Source organism: Dermacentor albipictus, unplaced genomic scaffold, assembly GCF_038994185.2.
Source record: "Dermacentor albipictus isolate Rhodes 1998 colony unplaced genomic scaffold, USDA_Dalb.pri_finalv2 scaffold_13, whole genome shotgun sequence".
NCBI classification, from domain to species: domain Eukaryota; kingdom Metazoa; phylum Arthropoda; class Arachnida; order Ixodida; family Ixodidae; genus Dermacentor; species Dermacentor albipictus.
Window position 1 is genome coordinate 5009155 of NW_027225567.1, and position 23180 is coordinate 5032334.

Sequence of the window (23180 nt, forward strand, 5' to 3'; positions counted from 1 at the left end):
CCCAAGTGAATAGTCACAGATACACGGCTTTACTAGCGGCGGCAGCTCGATACAGGGCATCACGCTATGTGATGGTCGCGGCATCAAGAGAACACGTTGCTGACGCATTGATAAGCATAGTGGAGCCTTGTACGATGCGGCAATAAGAGAATGCAGCCGTATATCTTTCAATGGTTGCTTGTAGGCGCTTGAGTAGTGGCGTGCGAGTGCGCATCTATTTCAGATTTCGAATATTTCGAGGCCTTTTGCTTTTTCTAGGAAAAAACAACCAGGACCACTTCAGCACGAAATAAATGCTTAATTCAGAGGTTATTTTAGGTGCCCTACAACATTGTAATGAATATGTTTGCGATTCAAGCAATATTTAAAAAGTTCACAAATTAAAAGCAATTAACTAATTAATACTTCATGATTAAAAAATACTGGCTGTAAGTACATACGACTGCTGCTACTATGCAGTCGGTACGATTTCTCTAGAGCTCTTGGGTTTTTTAAAAATCTTGGTCCAAGTTAACCTGGACATCCTGTATATACTAATTGTCTCCAAGTTGGACAGCGCTGTATTTGCCACTGCATTCTTAGGTTGTCACTGACTAAACAAGATTATTCCCACGTTGAATTATGGAGAAGAAAAAGAAAGTTTATATGACGACTCTAGCCTGAGTTGTCCTCGCCAGTGAAGGTGGGGCTCAGTGGCAGAGAGTTGGTGACAGTGGCCATTGTCCCCTGTATGTAGCTGATGTGCCACACCTGGAGCAGCCGCAAAGATTAAGGGCAGTGAGGTTGACATTAGTGTGTACTCATGCAAAAGAAGGAAAACTACCCCAGCGCAAGGAGAAAAATGGTGGTTGTCGTCTCTTGCTAGCCACCATGCTGCTATAAAGAGTTTATTAAAGGGGTCTACCTTACTAAGCAGGGCAAACAAGACCACATATGACATGGAACAAGCATACGAATGTGTCGCTATCTTTTCGTACTCTGCAGTTTTCCTGGTCTTCTCTTTTCAACAGCCTCCACTGTGCTTCCTTCCCCTTCGCAGGATTGCACTGACTCTGCCGAGAAGATTCAAGCCATGATACCAATGCTCCTCGAGATGCTCTATTCACGAACTGAGTCCGACATACAGGAGGCCATCACCTTCTTCGTGTCCGCCCACCGACTGGGCATCAGGGGAGCAACCATTGGCATCCGCAAAATGCTGCCCCTCATTTGGTCCGGAGAGCAGTCAATTCGGGAGGCTGTCGCCAACTCGTACCGAGAAGTCTACTTCAACCAGCCCTCCACTAATGCCAAGTGCGTAGTACTGACCTGTTTTAACCTCTACATGTAACTCCATAGCTGCTGTTCTGTACTGTTTTGTACAAACTTACTAGGAGGGGAAAATGTGGCACTGAAGTTGTTCAGTCAATATGGAATTGACTGGGAGGACCGGCTTCGGATTGGCATTTGTTGACTTGTGCGCTGTTGCACAGGTTTCATTTTCATTCAATTTCAGTTTAATTTTTTGTTATAACTAAGCTCTACAGGCCTTATTTCTTTCCTCACCTTTCTCATAACTTGCTAGTTTAACATGATTGCCACAGTGTCACTCATAATTTTATGTGTGTGCCATATGTCTGTATGTTTATGGAACAATCTATACAACTGTGGTGACACTTCTATCGGTAGTGAGCTTTATTGAGGGAATTAACCATTGGAGTATGCTAGGAAATGCCTCTAACGATGCAACAGCAGCAGTTTAGAGCCTGTGCACTCTTGCAAGAGTTTAGTATACAAAGTATAATTTACACATTCTTTTTCTAATATAATGTGCTGGCTTTGTTGCCCAAAAAGAACAGTTATGCACCAATGTGCTTACATTGTTTGCTACATTGTTTGCTAAGCTGTCAGCCAAACTGCTTGTATTTATTGCTGTTCCCATGCTGGGTTCCCATTCTGAGCATTTTCTAATTTTGCCAATTTGTCATCTCCGGCTAAGTTCAAATAGTCGTCACAGATTGTTAAATAGACAGATAAGCAGACAATGGCCATTTAAGTCTCGTTCCAATTCTGATGTAGTCAGAAAATAAGACAGCTTTATAAAGACAGCATCGAAGTAAAAAACGATGCAGGCTTCTTTGCTCTCCATACAAGATGGCGGCCAAGCAGAATCTTTGGAAACTTGATGGGAAGGTCACCTCTGTGCAAGGAAACACGGTCATTTTTTTTAAGCGGTTATTGTTAGGTACATTGTGTTTCTTGTAGCTTGTTCCTGCTGACCCGAAGGGGCATTAAGTTGCAGAGAACTCTTCCAGATGCGTTCCATTACTTGGACCTGAAGCTGTCTTAGCTGTCAATGTACAGGGTCTCCGATGCTGGCTAGAATTGGAATACACTGTCTGATTGGCTCTAAATGTCAACATGGCTGAATTTGACGACATGGCCGAATTTGGCAGCATCCAGAATTGCGCCTGTGGTTGAAGTGCCACTGAAGAAATCCACATAGACACTAGTGCCACTTTTTCCGTCTGGGCAAGCTTTAGAAACCCTATGATTCACACTCTCATTCAGTTTTGTTTAAATTTTAGGCTCCTGTGTAACTTTACACTGCTGTTTTCTTTTTCTGTTTTTTACAGGACAAGAGCACGAAATATTGCAGACAGCTTGTCCAAGCTTGTCAACGTTGTGACAACTAGCGAGCTAATATGCCTTGAACAGCTGGTAAGACACCGGTGTTCGTTTAGTACAGCACATTCCTTTTCAGATTTAAAAATGAAATTTCAGATTCAAAATGTGAAAAAGTTCTTGTAAAGGGTTATTGCAAGTGCAAACAAGTGAGATGCGATAATAAGGCTCTCACTTAAACAGTTGCAACGTATTACTGAAAATTACTTTGCAGCAGTGGCGAGCAGGACGCAACTCATCACAGAACTTTCTGTATTTTTTTACTGTCATGGCGCTGTCTGTATAATTGCTAACCCCTCTGTTTAGGTGACGGAATTGGTGAAGACTGGCGACATATCCTCCATGGTGCTGCGGTTCCTGTGGGAGCGATACACAATGAAGCCGACAGACACATCCAGGGAGGACTGCCTTGCAGCCACCCAGCTGCTTTCCATGGTTGCCAGGTGCATGTCCCAAGAGCTTCGTTTGGCTAGACTGTCTCATTGTGCTAGTTGGTTTACCTTCGCTGAATCAACTACCTGCGCTAATTACCACTACAAACAAACCTCCATATATAGTGAACACTGTTAAAATAACATGTTGGATGTAACAATGTAAATCTAAAATTTCATTGAGCAAGCTTCACTCCAAAGAGTGAACTTTAATGCCACACTCTAGGGGTGTGCGAATGCTCACATGTTGCCGAATCAAATAGCTTTAAAAAATAAATTCAATATATTGGTTGTAGCGCCGAGTGCAGTGCCACATGTCACGTGCGCTGCAGAGCCCCTCAAGGAAGTGTCGCCACTCGTGACACATGCACGAGGCTGGGGCAAGGGGAGCATGTCGGCTTGTGTGTCTCCTTTACAGTGTATGCGAAGTACAGTGTATGCGAAGTACAGTGTATGCGAATAAAAATAAATGTCTGGACAGGCCTTCTGAAGCATGAGAGGGCCACTTGGCACGCGAGCCCAGAGTCATTTCAGCTGATATGACAGGATACGACATCCTAGATGAGTAAGTTTTGCACATAGATTTATGAAGTCGTGAGCATTCCATAGTTGTTCTCAATGTTCATGCAGCTGAAGTAGGTGTAAACCTGGCACTACGCACTGCTCTGCAAAAGTGCAAAGGGTTGGCAGTTACTATAGTTTATCTTAATATCATGATTCGTCGGCACTTAGTTTACGTTGTTGCTGATAACCGATCGTAAAGACGCTCAATCGTTCGAACCTCGTACTTTTGCAGCCGGAGCCACACAAGAAAACATACCGTATCTACTCGCATAATGATTGCACTTTTTTGTCAAAAAGATTGACACAAATTCAGGGGTGAGATCATTACACTGGTTAAATTTCCCGCGAAAAGAAACATCTTCTTTTTTCATTCTGCATTTGCTGCGGCATGACAACAGGTCAACAAACAGGCGGCTGCCGCTGTAACAGCGCAGGACACTCAAACAAAAATGGCGGCTGGCGGAGCAAGTCGAACGCGCTGAACCCGTTTTTTTGCTTTTTGTTCTTTTTGTGAGTTCATTACGCGCATTGAAATAGTTTCTTCCATGTCAGTAATGAATGATATCGTTAATATCGCCAAGTCTGCGGCAATAATGTGGCCAGGTCCACTGTGAAGGGACAGAAACAGAGATGGGCGTGCTTAGCTGCCCATGACATGGAAACACATGGCGGGTACGCTGCAGAAACTGCGGCATTTGTCTTCACTGCTATCCTAATACAGCATGTTTCCGCTAAGGGTGGGCAAATATCTTAGCTGTGCTACAAGCATCGGCATATGAATAGGGTAGACTTCTAACATATCAGTGTAAACATGGCTACTATTGTTGCCACTCGCGATTTGTTGCGTGCCCACGAGTGCAGACGAAAAGAACTGAAAGGCGCCTTTGTTGGTGTTGTTGTTTACCACAACCATTATAAAGCTTACAAATAATAAAGTCAAGGGAAATTTTGTTGTAGCCTTTTTTTTTTTCTTGGAAGTGTGAAAAGTGATAAAAGGAATAAAATGGGGCATCTGCTTAAGAATGTTTGGTGCGTGCAGATCACTTGGTATGTCTTGAAGAGTCGTTTGCGTAGCATTCGACAGATGGTAAGCGCATTCACCATTAGTTAGACTCGGTACACAACACATCGCTGCAGCAAGTTTGGGGTGCGATCATTACACGGGAAAGAAAAGATATCTAATTTTGACGACAAAATTAAGGGGCGCAATCATAATGCGAGTGTGAGCATTATTTATTTATTTATTTATTCAAAATACCCCCAAAGGCCCTCATTACAAGGGTATTACATGGGGGGGGGGGTGTGTCAATCACAAGCACTGGTTGTAGTTTGTACATACTAAAAACAAGAGAGGTTAACAGAAGTAATAATACAGTGAAACATAGTTAACATACAAGATAATTAGGTCACAATTATTACAGAGAAAACATTAGTACATATTAGGAGAACATAAGGCAACTGCACTAAAAAACACCAACAAATATAGAAAAACACTGTAAAAGTCCCAAAAAAGAATAATAATACGATTAGTCGACAAGTCGTGAGCGAATTAAATGTTGAAACTTAGTCAAGTCTGGTTCCGTGGCAATGACTGATGGTAAGGCATTCCATTCAGTTATTGTGCGTGGTAAGAACGAAGATGCATAATGGGATGACTGGCAGTTAATGTGTTTGACTTTGTATGGATGGTCACGGCGTGGAAAAATAACTGTTGGTGACTGAAAGAAATCATCGTGAAGCGATGGATGGTGATAAAGCTTATGGAAAAGTGTTAGGCGAGAAATTTTACGGCGAAGTGCTAAGTTGTCCAAGTCAGCTTTATTCTTTAACGCGGTGACGCTGGTGTAACGTGAATAATCTGAAAATATAAATCGCGCAGCACGGTTCTGCAAGGCTTCGATGTTACTTATGATATACGTTTGTTCGGGATCCCAGATGGCAGACGCGTATTCTAGTTTAGGACGGATTAATGTTGTGTATGCTAGTTTTTTAACATGCATTGGGGCTTCTTTTAAGTTATGTTTAATAAGTCCGAGAGTACGATTTGAAGAAGCAAGGGTAAGGTTAATATGATTATTCCATGATAAGTTTGATTGAAGATTGATGCCAAGGTACTTGTAAGTAGTTGCGAGTTCCACAGGGTTGTTATCAAGGGAGTAGGTGGTTAGAATTCGTGGCCTACTGGTGAAAGACATGAGTTTAGTTTTGGAAATATTTAATGGCATTAACCAATTAGAACACCATGCACTTATTGCGTCCAGGTCAGTTTGTAGTAAGTGGCTATCGGTGTTACTTGTTATACATCGGTAAACTACACAATCGTCTGCAAATAGTCTGATTTTAGATGAAACGCAACTGGGTAAATCATTAATATAAATTAGAAAGAGTAAAGGACCAAGTACGCTGCCTTGTGGAACTCCAGACGTAACATCAGCATAACATGAGTTAGAATTGTTAACTGATGTAAACTGAATTCTAGATGAGAGAAAATTGGTGATCCATGCAATTATAGTAGGGTGAATGCTAAGCTGTGAAAGTTTAAGTACCAATCTATGGTGTGGAACACGGTCAAATGCCTTAGAAAAATCTAAAAATATTGCATCAACTTGGAACCCGGCGTCTATTAGTGCATGTATGTCGTTAATAAATCCGGCAAGTTGTGTGTCACATGAGTAGCCCTTGCGAAAACCGTGCTGATGCTTAAAAATAATGTTATGGTCTTCAAGGAAGTTGATTACTTGACTGTGTATGATATGTTCGAGTAATTTACAAATAGTGCTGGTTAAGGAGATGGGACGATAATTAAGGGGAGAAGCGCGATCACCTGATTTGAAAATGGGTATTATTTTAGCAATGCGCCAGTCATTATGAATACCACCAGTTGATAGTGACTGGGAAAATAGAGCTGTTAACAGAGGACAAATACTATGCGATGTATTCTTTAAAATTTTATTGTTGAAACCTAGATGGTCGGCATTAGATGACATTTTAAGATTGGTTAGTAGAGATAAAACACCAGCCTCACTGATGTCTACCTCATGCATTGTGATTCCCACTAATGTCTTTAAAGTTGGCAATGAGTTAATGTTTTCATGAGTGAAAATTGTTACAAACGTATCATTAAGAAGTTGAGCGCAATCTGAATCGCTGATGGGAACACCAAAAGAATCAGTAAGAATGATGTCAGTGCGAATTGCAGGGTTCACCACACGCCAAAAGTGACGAGTATTAGTTTTCAGCATGGATGGTAAATCATGAGAAAAAACGTTTTTGCGAGTGGATTTTAGTAATGCCTTATAAGCCTTTTCACATGCTTTGTGTTTATCATGAGCACTCGCTACACCAGTCAGCTTAGCCTGCCTGTAAAGTCTTTTCTTTTTGTTATTAAGCCGCCGAAGCTTGTTAGTAAACCATGGAGAACTGCTTTTGTAGGAAATGGATAACACAGGAATGTAGGTGTCAATGAGTGAACTGAGGGTGGCCTTAAACAGGACCCAGTTCTGTTCAATGGAACGGGAATGAAAATCATGCAGAAATTGACCTGAAAATGTGGTTAATTCATTGTTAATTGCGTCGAAATTGGCTTTACCGTAACACCTTATTTTCTTTTTGGTAATTATTCTTTTGCTCACACAAAATTTAATGCATCCAGTTATGACATCATGGTCAGCGATAACTGCTTCATGAGTTATGTCGGATAATATATCCGGATTATTAGTTAAGATTAAGTCTAGTATATTGGCAGACGTTTCAGTGGATCGTGTTGGTTGACTAATAAGTTGGGTTAATGAAAAGTCAAGACAAGTGCTGAGAAAGGCATGCGCGGCCGCATCTGTGGCCGATACGGAGAGCGTCAACCAATCTATATTAGGAAAATTGAAATCGCCAAATATGATAATCACCAACCTCGGAAAATGCGCGCACACCTCGCTCAACACTCGATGATACTCTTCGGAAAACGCGCCAGACATGTCGGGTGGGCGATAAAAAACGCCAATTATCACACCAAATGCAGCACCCTTCAGGGAAATCCACATACATTCCAGAAAAGAATCGATAATGATGGGTGCGGCGATGAATTCTTCCTTTATCGCGATGAATTCTTCCTTTATCGCGATGAGCACACCGCCCCCTCTACGCTGTTGCCTATCACATCGAAAAAACTTGAAAGTGGATTCACTCGTAAAGATGCTGTTATCGTGTATGGTGTTGTTAAGCCAGGTCTCGGTAAGTAACACTAAAGAAGCCTGGAATGAATCGATGAGCGATGAGAGTGCAATACCATTAGCGATAACACTTCTAGCGTTGGTGTATAAAAAGAGAAATTTGTTATCAGTGCTAGAGTGCAATTTTACGGGTGATCCAGTAGATGAAACTGAGCTTAATAAAACAAAGGAGGAGGAACATCATTGATCCCTGCGCCGAGAAACAAGAACAGCCTGGCCTTCATTGGTGTTCCACTCGTAAACTTCGTTGTTTAAGTGCAGTTTGTTGAAAACCAGACGCACTCGGTCTCCGTCTTTCTTCATAGTTCTCGAGAACTGGAGAAGTTTCTGTCGCTTTTCGCGAACTGCTTCCGAGTAGTCTCGCGAGATGCTGAAGTTAGTGTTCTTCAACTTATGGCCGCAGCTCAGAACCAATTAAACTTCCTTTTCATTGAAAAATTTGGCTATGATAGGCCGCTTCTTCTCAGACGAAAAGCGGCCCACACGATGTGCTCTCGAAATCGACGTCACGGTAAGCCCAAGTTTTTCGGTACAGAAATTACTTACGAGTCGTTCTGACTCTTCCCAAGTTTCAGACCTCGCCGAATCTGTTAATCCATAAAAGAGAACGTTAGACCGCCTAGAGCGATTTTCGAGGTCGTCAATTTTTTCCTGTACGCCTACGAGACCGTTGTCACTGCTCGTGATGGACTGAGCACATGGGGCCGCTGCAACTTTCGCTCTGCTCTAGATCAAGGACACGCTTTGTCAGTTTTTCTAAATCATTTTTTAACTCAACGTGCATATGAAGCACCTTGTTAACAGATTCTTGCAGCGTAGAATTACTAGCTTCAACACGCAAGATTGAGCCAGCCACAAGGTCTAGCTTTTCCTCTTGAGCCTTGGTCATGGGTCCAGGGTTTGGCTCGACATCACCATCCAGAACAAGCAGGCACAACAGATACGATGCACAAGCGCGAACACTTTTCAAAACATGGGGTGGCCACGACACTGCTAAAAGACATACATCATCGTCACGATAGGAATAAGCGTCATAGTAGCTAACCTGTACAAACATCAGCGGTGAGCGCAGGATCGCAGTGCCAGTGCCGTGGCCCAGGGCGGCGTTGGAATGCGCGCACTTTTGTACTGCCCGCTCAGCTGACTCAGTCCCACGTTGCCAGACGGAAAAATCTGCGGCGTCCAGAAGTGGCGGAGCATCCAGCAGAGGTGAAGTGGCAAAAAACGGTGTTGATAGACCGCAGTCCGTTGACGAAAGTGCGCCGAGCCAGGGGGAGCTTGTATCGCTGTGCCATTCACGATGCAAGTAAATACGGCATCTTTACAGCTTTCAGCAAGCTCAGCCTCGTGTGGCTGAGTTCAATTGAACTTGTTATTTCTGTTATTGCTGCCATTTTAAATGTTCACACTTTACAAGCTCTGTGAAAATGTGTTTTACTCATGCCTCTGGGTGCAAAGTTCAGCAAATATCAGCTTGACCTTAATGCTGCATTCATGTTGCATGAGCAAACAAAAGGCGGTGGCTGCACTCTATTTACAAAAAGTTAAACAATGCTTTGTTTCACAACTGCTATTTGCTGTTTGTACTGAACTTCAAAATGCCGTGGGGAATTACTTCACGGGCATTGTGCACAAGTTTTACCGATAACGACTCATTCGACTCATTAGTAAGGTAACTCAATTCACTCGTGAGCATGCAGCAGATGTAGTTTCACAAAGCGAAAAGGCTTGACTTTACAGCAGAGGGAATAACGCTTTGAATAAGACTGCTTCAGAAAAATGAATGTGTCGCCAACTATTTTGCACATTTTGAAGGGCAAGTCCACATAACGAACTGCTGATATAATGACTACTTATTGCAAAACTACAGTCGAAATTCACGATAACGAAATCCTGAAATAACGAAATATTATATCCCCGTGAACGCCCATAGAATTCAATGCATTTCGTACCTCTCAACAATGAGATGTCGCTATAATACAATCCCGCATTAACGAAATTTGCCGGAATGTAACCCCACATATTATGTACTCGCGCATGGCTAGCAGGTTCCAAAATGGGTAAAAAATTGCGTAAAATACCACCACATTACACTTGCACGGTCACCGCCATTTTTGTTTACAAAAACAACCAAGCACCGGAAGTGATCGCGCCAGAAACACGTCATGGCTGCCATCTTGTTTGTTAATTGCCACTTTGAAGTGACAGCATGTTGCTACCGACTGGTGACGATTTTTCAAAACAAAACAGCAAAACAAAATGCAGCAAAAATAAGGAAAACCACGTCCCACCGACACAGAATCGCTTACGGTGCTTGAGATGGCGGTCGCAGCATGGAGTGCCATGCATCGGGATGTGATTGAGCGATTGTCCAGGCATGCACATACCTCGCTTCAAGAACACTGGTTTCAGCACCATCCAACAGGCATCACATGTGGATTCAGCGCGGGACGTAGATTTACGCGAAGGGGCCATAACCTTGATTGATTGCCTTCAGGTACATGAGCTATGTTAATAATCTATATTTTATGTAAAAATCCAGTGTTGTCTAGAAATTTGCGGACGTCACATAATGGGACTAGCGGATCATCACCTAAAATTAGAGCAGGGTGTATCGATATGTGTAGTTGATATAATTTGTGCAAAAGTTTTCGTCTGTGCGTTTCAATCTGCGTACATGTGAGTAATATGTGCATAACTGTTAGTGGCTGTTGACATTTCTCGCATATTGGTGTGTCTTCTTTCGTAAGTAATTGTGTGGGGTGTGTGTGCCCAATGCGTAGTCGGCATAAAACTACTTTGATGAATTACTCCTGATGATCGCATGACTTCCACTCGCCAACTATGGGTTTTGTGAGATGTAGCTTGTTGTCAGCACAACGGTCTTATTCGCGCTGCCACTTTACCGTTAAGGCTTTTCTAATTGCATGTATGCTATCTTTATATGGGAGTGTTGTGTTTGTAATGTCTTTGTGTGCTGCCATCAATGCATATCTATCAGCTGCTTCGTTACCCGATATCCCAACATGGCTTGGGACCCAGCAGAAACGAATTGACCTCCCGTATTCATTAAAGGCCACCATGTTTAAAATGTCTCCAATCAGGGGTTCACACTCAGATTTCAGATGTAGTACCTTCAGTGTGCTTAAAGAATCTGTGTATATGACTGCATTTGTGTGTTTATCAGCGATAATTTTTTTAACAACCCATGTAGCGAAAACTTCGGCCGTGAAAACAGAGGTGTGTTGTGGCAATCTAATACTTTTTTCCCATTTTTTTGTTACGACCCCCATACCCACGTGTTCTTTCGTTTTGGAGTCACCAGTGTAATATTGCACATTATTTTGATATTTGTCCTGAAGTTCACGGAATTCTTATGTAATGTGTTCGCGTGGTGTGTGTTTCTTCTTTAAATGTGTCAATGTCCAGTCACATACCGGTTCAAAATCATACCATGGGGGCAAACGCTGTGGCTTTCTGGCAACCTCGAGGACTTCGCAAGGAATGTCATAATCCCGGACATATTCCTCATATCACAGGACAAGCGGCTTGATCATGTTCGATTTATTTGTATAGTGTAGGCGTGAGTTGCATTGTGTGAGGATGTTGTAGCATATGTGTTGTGGTGATGACTGAATTCTTAGTACGTAGGAAAATGCGAGTAATGCTCTGCCCTGCTGTAAGAAGGGTTCATTACACTCGATGTATAAACTTTGAATAGGTGAAGTTCTGTAGGCACCACTTGCCAGTCACAGTGCAAGGTTATGTACTGGATCAAGTCATTGGATGTAGGACTGTCTGGCTGAGCCGTAAACAATGGAGCCGTAGTCTAAAAGGCTGCGAACAAGAGAGCGGTAAATATGTAAAAGACACGTTCGGTCGGAACTCCAGTGCTTATGAGATAAACTTTCGGGATATTCAATGCTTTATTTGCCTTAATGTTTAGTGCTTTAATGTGGGCAAGGAAGTTTAGTTTTTTGTCAAAGATTACTCCCAAGAATTTATACTCGTTTTACCGGCAGCACAACATCATTCAATTTTAAATCCAGGTCTAAGTACAACCCTCGTTTTTGTGAAAATAGCACTGTAACAGTTTTCTGAGTAGAGAAGCAGAAGCCAGTTTTCTCAGCCCACTCCATTAGTTTATTTATTGTTATCTGAGCTGTCGTTCACATGTTTGTAAGTTTGAGGCGCGGCACGCTATTTGCAGGTCATCGACGTATATGGAGTGCATAACAGAGGTGGGAATGACTTTGTTGATAGAGTTTATTTTTACTATAAAGAGTGTTGTGCTAAGTTGCAACCTTGTGGCACGCCATTTTCTTGGATAAACATGCGCGAAAGCGCAGTGCCTAGACGGATTTGGAATGTTCTGTTGGACATAAAATCTGCGATACAGTTTAGCATATTGCCACGGATTCCTAACGCGGCGAGGTCACGTAAGATTCCAAACCTCCACGTGGTGTCATACGCTTTTTCTAAATCGAAGAACACTCCCAGGCAGTGCTGTTTGTGTACGAATGCCTCACGTATTTCGTGTTCAAGTCGGACGAAGTGGTCTGTCGTTGAACACCCTTTTTTATAGCCACACTGATGAGAATCAATGGAGTTCCATATATGAAGCGTGAAAGTTAATCTGGCATTTACGATACTTTCATATGTTTTCGCCAAACAGCTTGTCAGGGCAATGGGTCGAAAGCTGCTTGGGGATGTGAGGGATTGACCTGTTTTTAAAAAAGGCACAACTATTGCGTTTTTCCACCCTTTTGGCATGATTCCCGATTCAAATACTTTGTTGAAAAATTTAAGGAGAGTATCTACAGATGCTGGGGACAGGTGTGCAAGCATGGAATAATGGACCCGGTCAGGACCTACTGCAGTTTTCTTGCCAGCACAGAGAACCCTGTTAAGCTCTTGTAACGTAAATGGAGCGTTGTTTTCGTCCCTTGACATACAAGTAGTTGGTAGTTTCTCTTTTTCTGCCGACAGTTTGTATTTTAAGAACTTGTTTGTATAATTAGTTGAGCTAGAGACGTTATAGAAACGTTCACCAAGTATATTCGCTTGTTCTTGTAGTGTTGTCCGAGTGCCTGAAGGTGTGAGTGTGGGTATCGTGTATGGTGAGTAGTCCCCCTTAAACTTCCTGACCTGGTCCCACATCCTTTTGGATGTGACGGTGCTATTAATTGTAGATACATATTTTTGCCAAGACAATTTTTCCGCCTGTCTCCGAATAAATCGAGCTTTCGCTTTGGCTTGTTTGAAATTGAGAAAATTGTTTTGTGTTGGGTATCTGCGTCAAATTCCTCCAAGCCATGTTTTGCTGCTTTTTTGCTACGATGCATTCACATGTCCACCAAGGATTCAGGTTTTTTCGAACCACGCCAGAAGATTGCGGAATGGCCTTTTCAGCTGCAAAAATTATGCAATTGGTAAACTTTTCATGAATTTCCTCAATACTTAGGTCTGTTAAAGTAAGTTCCTCCAGCCTGGCACTTTCCGTAAAAACAGCCCAGTCGGCCATTTGTAACTTCCAGTGGCGTGGTTTGTGGGATATAATGGGTAGTGTTGATGCAAGGTGGATTAAAGCAGGTAAATGATCACTGCCATATGGATTCTCCAGCACGTCCCATTTAAAATCGCTAAATATATCCGGAGAGCAAAATCCTAAATCAATGCAGCTAAAAGTATGTGAATTCGGTGAAAAATGAGTTGGCGCACCTGAATTTAAAAGACAGATGCTGTTTGTTAAAATAAAATCTTCGATAAGTTGTCCTCTTTGGTCATTCTTATCGCTGCCCCAAAGAGTGCAATGAGCATTAAAATCTCCAACTTAAACAAAAGGCTTAGGCAGCTGGCTAATTAAATTTTCCATGTCTCGAGTTGTGAAATGGGTACGGGGAGGGATGTAAAACGAACAGATGGTGACAGTCTTAAATGTTAAAACGGCGACAGCTACTGCCTCAAATGCAGTATTTAGTGAAACGTTCTGTGTAGGGATGCCACCTTGAACGACAATAGCGACACTTCCTGATAGACGACTTCGCAGTCCTTTTTTATGACTGTAAAGCCTTTAAGAAAATTTGTATGCTTTGGTCCTAGGTTCGTTTCTTGAAGGCAGAATGCCACTGGTGATAACTTATTTATAATGTCTTTGATGTCACCTAGATTGTGAATTAGGCTTCTGCAATTCCAATGAATGATGAAAGCCATGTTATTGGGATTGGAAAAAAAGTTACTTGTGTGTGTGAGCTTACGCGTTGTAGGTGACATGTATTTAAAAGCTCATTACTGTTATGAAAGGCGCTAACCATTCAGGTTACCTTTCCTTTTCTCAGCGAAGTTATAATATGCTTATCCTTCTGTAAGCGCTCCAAGGAATGCGGGTCTTTTGGCGTCAATGACGCTGGGGTTTTCTGATCGACCTCCATCGCCTTTTCCGAGGCGCTGGACGATCGAGAGCCAGGTGCCGAGACGCGCGTCTCGGGCCGTGGGGTACGGTTCAACTTCGGGCCCTGCGGCACTGTGGTCTGCTGGGCCGTCTTTGTTGCTGATGGAGCAGCACTGGCTGCAGCCACCAAGGGGGCGTTTGGGGTTTTTACAGGGGTACCAGAAATGGACCCTGTAGATTCCTGAGGCCGGTGTGACGCTGCCACCTGCCGCGTCACACTGGCATAGCTTGCTTGAGGTAAGTGCCCTAGCCTTTTCCTTGCTTCGTAGAATGAAATCTTTTCCTTTACTGTGATTGCAATTATTTCTTTTTCTTTTTTCCAGCAAGGGCAGCTCCTCGAGTAAGTAGGATGATTGCCCTTGCAATTGACACATTGTGCGGGAGCACTGCAGTTGCCAGGTGGATGGTCGTTGGCACTACACTTCGTGCATGTTTCCTTTCCTCTGCATGATTGAGATGCATGCCCAAACCTCTGGCACTTGAAACACCGCCTTGGGTTGGGTATGTATGGTCTGACGTTGATTTTCAGATATCATGCGTCGAGTGAACTAGGGACAGTGCTACTACCAAATGTCAAAATAACATGTTTCGTTGGGATCTGTTGGTCATTTCGTCGTAGTGTGATTCTCTGAACCTTAATTACGTTTTGCTCCTGAAGTCCTTCGAGGAGCTCTTCGTCGCTAAGGTTCAAGAAGTCTTCTTAAGATATAACTCCCCTGCTAGTGTTGAGTGAGCGGTATGGAGAGATTGTTACTCTGATGTCACCGATATTGGTGAGTTCGGCGAGCTTTTCTAGTTGACCTTTCTTGGTCAGTTCAAGGAGGAGGTCTGCGCTAGCCATCTTTGAGGCCTTGTAACCTGATCCAATTGTGTTTGCTAGGCATTTCGATACTATGAATGGTGACAGTTTTCTAATGGTGGTGTTGCCTTCACTATGAAGAACATGGTATTTCGGAAATGTGTCTTCACTTGGTTTTAAAGAGGACTGGAAAGTTGCTTCGGTGCGACCTCTTTTCAGGGGCCGATCTGAAAGTCGCGGGAACGCTTCTGCCCTTGGATGGTTTCAAAATTCGGTGGCGGTGGTAGCCACCCACCACGGAGCCCAACAAGCGGACGCTGCAGGTTCCAAGAAACCTGCAGACGCCAGCTATACAGTGCCACTATAACCTAATGTATATACCCAAGGTTGAATATATCACACACGGTTAACCCTTGCCGCCAGGAAATACGGAACTAATAAGAAGTGAAGAGAAGACAGGAAAGATGGGAGAGAAAGACGAAGATTGGAGAGGAGAACAGGAAAAGGCGACTGCCGATTTCCTCCAGGTGGGTCAGTCTGGAGGTGCCGTCTATGTGGAGCCGAAGCCGAAGAGGTGTCTTGCCTCCGCCGGGGGGGGGGGGGGGGGGGGGGGGGGGGGGGGCCTTAAAGGTCCAAACACTCAGCATCGGCTCAACCCTCGTGTGCTCGGGTACGTGGTGTCTCAACACACCAAACGTCTGTTGACACAGACGCCCCTGCAGGGAAAAGTGATCGTACCTCCGAAAGTGATCAACTGAGAATACTGCTCCATGGCAATGCTGCCACTCCTGATCGACAGATGCGATGCACTTTGTACTGTCGGCAGTGTGGTTCTGTATCCTCGAGCAAAGCTTGCCAAAGTAGCCTATCGAAATTTTGACGGTAAAGTTTCATTCTGCGACACGTTATCTATCTGTGCTGCCTCTTTTCACACCAACGAAATTCTTGCTAAAGCGAATCTTCTCGCATTCTCCGCTGATTTCGTTATTACGAGGTTCAACTGCATTGAGTTCATTACAAAAGGTTTGACTCCATAATGAATATCAAATATAACAAAGGTAATTTTGTGTCTAGTGCAACTTTGTCATAATGTGGTTCATTTGTTCACACTAATGAAATATGTCTGTGTATGTCTTAGCTTGCACAGTAAAAATGATTTCACAAAACTTTGCTTGTCTGAGCCATTCCCACAAAGGTGAAAGAGTTGTTGCACTTTCTGGGTGATGTCACCACATTCACTCAGGCATCATGTGACCCCCCCCTTGTGGGCTTTGTCTTGCTGTGCCAACAATTCTGTTTTCTCCTGCTTTTGTGAACGCCATTACACGTAAAGGTTTTTTTGCCACCACATTCGTTTTTTCTTTTTTTACCATGCAGTGCTGATAGCAACATGGTCACAAAGAACCTGGAGCTCCTCATCTCCGTCGGATTGGGCGAGCGTGGGAAAGCTGACCTTGACTTCTGCAGGCACACGTGCAGCATTATTCAGAAGATGGGCGGCACTCACTTGGTAATTTCGAATACACATCAGCATCTTATGTTCAGCATGCATCGATTTGCCTGAAGTACCACTAACTTATCATCGAACCACTGTGTTCACCGGTAGCTAGACAAAACGGTATAGATTTTAGTACAAAGAAAATGTGACTTACTTTGCAGACATATGCTAGATACAGCAGAGCCTCATTGATACGTTTTGGAAGAAAAACGCACTAACTGGGAAAACGTTTGATCTGAAATCACTAAAAAATTAAGCAGGCTCAACTGTAGTTGACACCTATGTAATTCAAAGCATTATATGGATCACTGCAGCACGAGATGTCAAAGTGCATCGATCTGGTGGGTCCCAAGTGGCCCGAGATGCGCATTGTCATTCTTGCAGCTTCAGCAACCTTACATTCGCGCTCCTCGAATCCGGCTTGGATCAGCAGCTTTCTTGGGCAGAGTATTTTGGTGGGAAGTTTTTGACATGCCCACTCGACAAGAATCTTAGCAGCACGAGATGCCGACATGCATCGAACTCGAATGTCCCAAGCGACCCGAGACGCATGGTATCGTTTCAAGAATACTATGGGAAACCAAAATTAAATGAGGCTGGTGGGCAGGGCCGTAATACGGTGCCACGATACCACCAGAGCAAAACATGATGGTCACTTCACGCCACCTGCAGCAGGGAACTGCCGCATGTTTGGTTTATCGCCTATCAAAACCGTGCAGCATGCTTCCAACTACACTACGCCAGATGAGCTCGGAAACATATTTAGCGAAGATGCTCGTTGCAGCGTGTTGGCGGCAATAGCTGTGAATGGTGGCATGTGACGGACTTGTGACGAGATTTTCTGGTACCTGAAACTAATGCGCAATTGCCACTTCAGGCGCCTACTACTCTCAATTGCATGTGCCTCACACCTTTGCTCATTTACATAGGATCTAGCAGCCGGAAAACATATCATACGATTGCAATTTGCCGATATGCTTAACGCTAATGCCGAACTATCGTGTTTTCCAGGAAAGTATTAACCAGTGTAAAACAAGCTTGCCTGTATGGTCGGACACCGGCACGGGGAAATCGTATGAAATGGGATCGTATCAATGAGGTCCTATTGTACATAGCATCTCTAAGGTTTACATATTTAAGAGAACTTTGAGAAAGAACCTTGTATAACACATTTCAGTGTACCTTACGATTAGCAAAGGCTCTTGTCAGCCAGCTAGACAGGAGCTTCTTGCTTTGGTTGCAGTAAGTGGGCAGCAACACAAATGAACCATGCTTGTGCTTACAAGGAGTAATTTGGACAAATATTAACACGTGCTTATTATGATATTAACCCCTTCCTCTGCATTTTGTGTCTGTTTTAGGCTGGGAAGGCCCCACTGCAACGCTTTGAAAATTCTCACAGCATGTTCGTTCAGCTCCAAGACATTCTCCTGGAAAGTAAGTGTTCATTACAGTCTTCAGCATTTCACGCAGGCACGCAAATCTGTCTGAAGTAAATGTGCTTTGTGCTTTCATAATCGCTTGTTGCAGTAGCCTGCACAAACCAACTGTTCTTGCTTCAAACAGTGTGATGACCTCCTCAAACGACAACTAGCTCTCACTGTTTAAGCTTCTGCCTGCACAAAACTACTTCAGTGCAAAACTAAAGCGGTTGTGGTTTGTGACTGCGCTTTCGTCATTCTGTGAATTCATTTTGGAGCACAATTGCGGGGATTTTGTCAAGCTCCTAGGCACAGCCTTTAATTCAATTTCAGTGGTCACACTACGAGGCGAAATACACGGTGCTTTGCTGAGCCATATTCAGTTACTTTGGCATCTCGTGGCTGACCAGTATCCACATGAAAATGATCGATTGAATGTGAAAATTTTCCAAACAGTGGCATGTGTCAAATGTTTCTAAAGAAAAAAAAAGTAAGAGAAAAAGAAAAATACTGATCACCTGATTGGATACACTAGAGGTTAGGGGTGTGCGATATGAATATGAAATTTTAAATTTCATCGCAAATTCAAATAATGAAAACCAAGTGAGAATCGAATAGAATATTTTTCAAATACGAATATACTGTTGGTGCTGCAAAAATGCAATGCACCAACCAGAGGTACGAAAAAAAAAACCAAGTTTATTGCATAGCAAACGATGTACAGAAAAATTATGCTTTGTGATCAACAAAATTCTCTAGTATGAGACTTTTGCTGGACAGTATCATAACTGCAGTTACTTAATTTTGTCATGAAGGATAGCAGCTCAACATGTTCGGGAAGCAGCAACATCATCCTACTTGTCACAATTCTTTCAGACATTGAAAAGAGTTGCTCACTGGACACACTAGTGTCTGGTATCAGCAGGCATCTCTGCACAAGCAAAGCCAACAGCTGGCACCAAGCTTATACCACCACTCACATGGATCTTCTTTTTGGTGCAAAATTTGATCATGCATATACCTCTCAAACTGTGCTTGCGGCATTGAATATTGCTGCCACTAGCAAGTGGAAATTGTTGCTGGTTGATGAGCTCGTCAAAATCTTTCCATAGTGCTAAAGTGAAAGGAGCCTCTTCTGAAGCTTTTGTTGTTGAGGACGTTTCTGAGTTCCTTGGTGTTGAAACTTTGCTTGCTTCTTCTAAAGCCGGCTTGTAAAACCAGGTTGCCATTGAAGCATCGTGGTGGTACTCAACTACTTTAGCATGAGAGTCCAAATGCATTGCCAAGCTTGCTTGCTACTTGGTCAAATTGTAGTTTAGAAACCATGCTTTTAGGTGCTTAGCCAGATTAGTAGTAGACAGAGATTTCCACATGACGGCTGGTGTTGTCCAGATGCGTGAAGAGGCAACAGTGTGGGTACTTGAGCTGATAGTGTCAAGTAGCCATAAGCACCAGCAGGGGCACTGGGCCACTGCCTCCTTCTTATGTTTGATGTGCTTCACTGCACGGCAAGTATGCTTCTCCGCAGTACAGCTTGTATGCTTCGCTGCATTGGGAAGTTGTAGTGCAGCGAAGCTGACTTAAAGAACAGAACAGTCATTTTTGAGGTTTGTATATTTCAAATAGTAAAAGCGTCTTTCCAAGTCTAATCAAATACTAACCAATTCGAACTGAATATTCGAAGTTTCTAATGTTCACACACCACTACTAGAATGTTGTTCTTGCGATTGTTTTAACATATTTGCATGTGTAACATGTCCTTACATATAAACCGTGTCTCCTTTTATGCATACCTCAGAAAAGGAAATGCATGCATTTTGTGTATTCACTTGTACGAAGGCTTATTCACACAATATAAATGTTTCCTTCCTTGCCGCATAGGGACAGCAATGTCACATCACCAGGTGGCTCAAGTACTCGAAACATCCTGCAATGAAGGGCAACTGTTTGTTTGAAAGCCACTAGAGGTCCCCTACAGCTGAGTAGAGGCTGGTTGCTGCAAAACCTTTCATGGGGAAAACTTTTTAGTGGTAGTTCAGCGTAACTAAGTATGTATAACGAAAAAGGGCATGACAATGGCTTACTGGAAAAGGCACAAAACGCTCTACTGGTATTCGGTAAAGCTTTGCTCTGAAGCTACAGCTGCAAAGTTGTCTTTGCGAGGAATGCAGACAGGGTTTTCTTTGTAACTTTACACTTATGCAATATATTTTCCTTTCAGTGTTTCCACAGTCACTGAAGCATTTTTCATTACACTCACTTATCAGTTAGCTCACATTTGTATGTTTCTACAACTTTAATGCATGTGAGAGACGGTGGGGAATGGAGTGAAAATTTGCAAACATCACACATAATTCCTTCCCTGATCCCTTTGACAAGACTCATGTGAACACCTAATGATTGCATAAAACAGCACTGGGATCTTTGTACAAGCACATCTGCACAGTTATACTGGCAAGGAAAATTTCTGGAAACAGTTTCTTCCTGCATCTTCAGTCAACACCACTTTCAGTGCTGCCTCCTATTGGAGTATTCTGATTTAGACTAGCGGTGAGTGGGCTGATGCAAGGTAGGGCTAATGGGATATCTCTGAGGAAAGCCACCACAGCTATTATGACTGCCATGGAGCCAGTTTAAATTCACGTATAGCTTGCAACCAAAGTTTGTTCTTACCAACTTCTAAATGTGTGATGCAGGTAAAACTATTTGGACAAGATGTGTGCAAGGAAAAGCAACCAAGTCCTTCAGGCATTTTTTCATTGTTTCACCTGTTCTTGTGACTGCAGTGCATAACTCGCGCATAACTCTTGCAGCATTTACCGACACCAGCCTGACTGCTTGGATCCCCACCATGGAGAGGGCACTTGACGTGATCTACAAGTATGCCACGCAGCCAGCCGAAATTGCCAGCACTATTCTGCACGGTTTGGCTGAGAGGTTGCTGCCCCAGTGCCAGCAGCATGCGGCAGTCAATGGTGTGGCAGAAGGCAAGTGAACAACCTGCTAGAGTTTTTGTCAACTTCAGACACTCACTGTAATCCTCCAAATCCAAGCGAACAGGTTGCAGAGATACTCTGTGTCCATGCAGGAGATGATTTATGCCAGTCAAACAGCCGGCTGCTTTTTCTAGCAGTGAAAGAAGCGAAAGCAAAAGCAGAGAGAACTTCCTGTAGTGCAGCCAGTGCTGCCACCACTGGCTGCGTTTAAATGTGAAACGCGGCAGCGATAGCAGTGCACGTGAATGAAAATCGCCGTTTGGGTGAACAAAGCAAGTACCCTCCTTGCCAATGCAAACACGAAAACTAGCAGGGCCCTGTGACCAGAAACAAACCAGCTTTATCAGCGGCTCCAATGGCAATACTCGGAGCGCCTCCCGGCACCCTGATCTGGAGTCGGGTGATCAAAAAGGACCATTTGAATTTAGCCGGAATATCTTTCTTTAGCTGTCCGAACAAGGTCAGCCTTCTGGGAGCACTTTAGAACGCTCAAAGACAACTGTCTAAAGATGTTGTTTGATTGCCACCACTGAGGATGCAGATAATACAAATGCAGTGTACCGTGTTTAATTGGTTTAGAGTAATAGCCACATTCAAACAGTAGTCACAAGTTTGATGCCTGGACCACGATGATGTTTTCTTCGCTTGTGAGGAACGTGGATCAGATTTTATTTGTAGCATCATGCGAGATTCAGTTGAATCCAAACTTTTACTGCATTGATACATTCGCAACTGCCTCTTCATCATCCCTGAGAACCTCAATAGGTTGCCATAACGATTCCTTTCTTCATACCAACCGCAGGCTTTGTGCCAAGCTTCATTAAAATCACTGTATGCACTCTTTTGCACTTTGTGCGAATGCGAATAGCATATTGAACTCGAAGGGTAACGTGAAATAGATATATATTGATAATTCAGAACATAAAGCTTAATTGAAACCTCCGTATGACTCGCAGTTTTTCGAGATCATGAAAAGTGAGAATCTACCGAGCGCACAGAAGTCTATCTAATTTTTGCACAAGAATGCTCCAAGTCGCTCGCACTACGGAGTGGTCTTTGAGGTAATAACCACAGCGCTAACCCTAAAAACACTAAATGTCACTCAAATGTAAGACTACGGTATGCCTCATGTGTGTTAGAGTGCTCGTGCAATTTTATTCAGGATTAAGTTGAAATGGACACAATGCGGAAGCAGACCAGTCAGTATGGATATGTGCCTTGTTGCCATCAGCGCACTTGTACCGCGGAATTTGCGTGGATGCCCCTGGCTGCACGTCTGTACAATACGCTGTTTAAATGCTATCCTGGCCGATCATCGTACATCGGCCACTATTTAATCAGGCATTTGTGTTCAGTATCGATTTATGAAACGGCTTTCTTTTGGAACTGGTCGTCATCACTTCTTTTGCAGTCCACACTCGACGCCTTGCTGTCCCTTCGTTCTCAACCCTTCCTTTATGGCTGCGCTGTGTCGGCGCCTACTGACACTTGCAGATGCTGTTGGATTAAAAAGTGGCTTTCAGCTTGCAGAACACCCGAGTGCATTCCTATTCAAGTTAACCCTGCAAGCATGAATGAAACATGTTCATTTGGTGCATTCATCCCACAGCGATGAGTCTGGTACGCTGCTTCCATGATGCTATTTCCGTGAAGTGCGGATATGGTGTGCGGTGGTTTCGTTAAATCGAAACTGCAGTTTTAAAATCCATCCAAGTGAGGATTGGGATTGAATTTGCTTTAGCTCTTCATGGAAACCTAAAATGTTTGCGAAATGCCATTGTCCACAAGACGAAACCCAGCAGAGCAGGCATCCCCAGTTTGGGATGCCATGCCTGGAGCCATTCAGTCAAAATATCGGATGTCATCCACACTTTTTCGTGGAATGCGTATTGGACCGGGAAGCTTTTCACATTCTTGAAGCAGCTTGGGGATCTGCTTTTGCCGATAACGAATGGCCGCAGTTTGCACATTGCTCATTGTGTCTCCATGGTACGTACTGCTCTTCAGGGTCAATGTCTTGGTTGACAGCACAGTATGCCAAACAGTGCCATTTCGCATTTGTCAGCATAAAATATTTTCGAGGGTGCGAAAAGTGATTACGATCCCTTTAGGAACAGCACGCTTGCGTGG

At 43.4% G+C, this 23180-nt stretch overlaps 1 protein-coding gene across 5 annotated transcripts in view; it reads left to right on the forward strand.

Moving 5' to 3' along the window:
* Positions 1–23180, forward strand: part of LOC135912966 (condensin complex subunit 1-like) — a 75094-nt gene that overhangs the window by 35435 nt on the left and 16479 nt on the right. For all 5 annotated transcript variants that reach the window (XM_065445587.1, XM_065445586.1, XM_065445590.1 and 2 more), the window contains exons 17-22: positions 1040–1293; positions 2616–2700; positions 2971–3107; positions 16513–16645; positions 17995–18070; positions 20868–21041. In XM_065445587.1, the coding sequence (XP_065301659.1) occupies positions 1040–1293; positions 2616–2700; positions 2971–3107; positions 16513–16645; positions 17995–18070; positions 20868–21041 (859 nt within the window). The remainder of the gene's footprint in view (positions 1–1039; positions 1294–2615; positions 2701–2970; positions 3108–16512; positions 16646–17994; positions 18071–20867; positions 21042–23180) is intronic.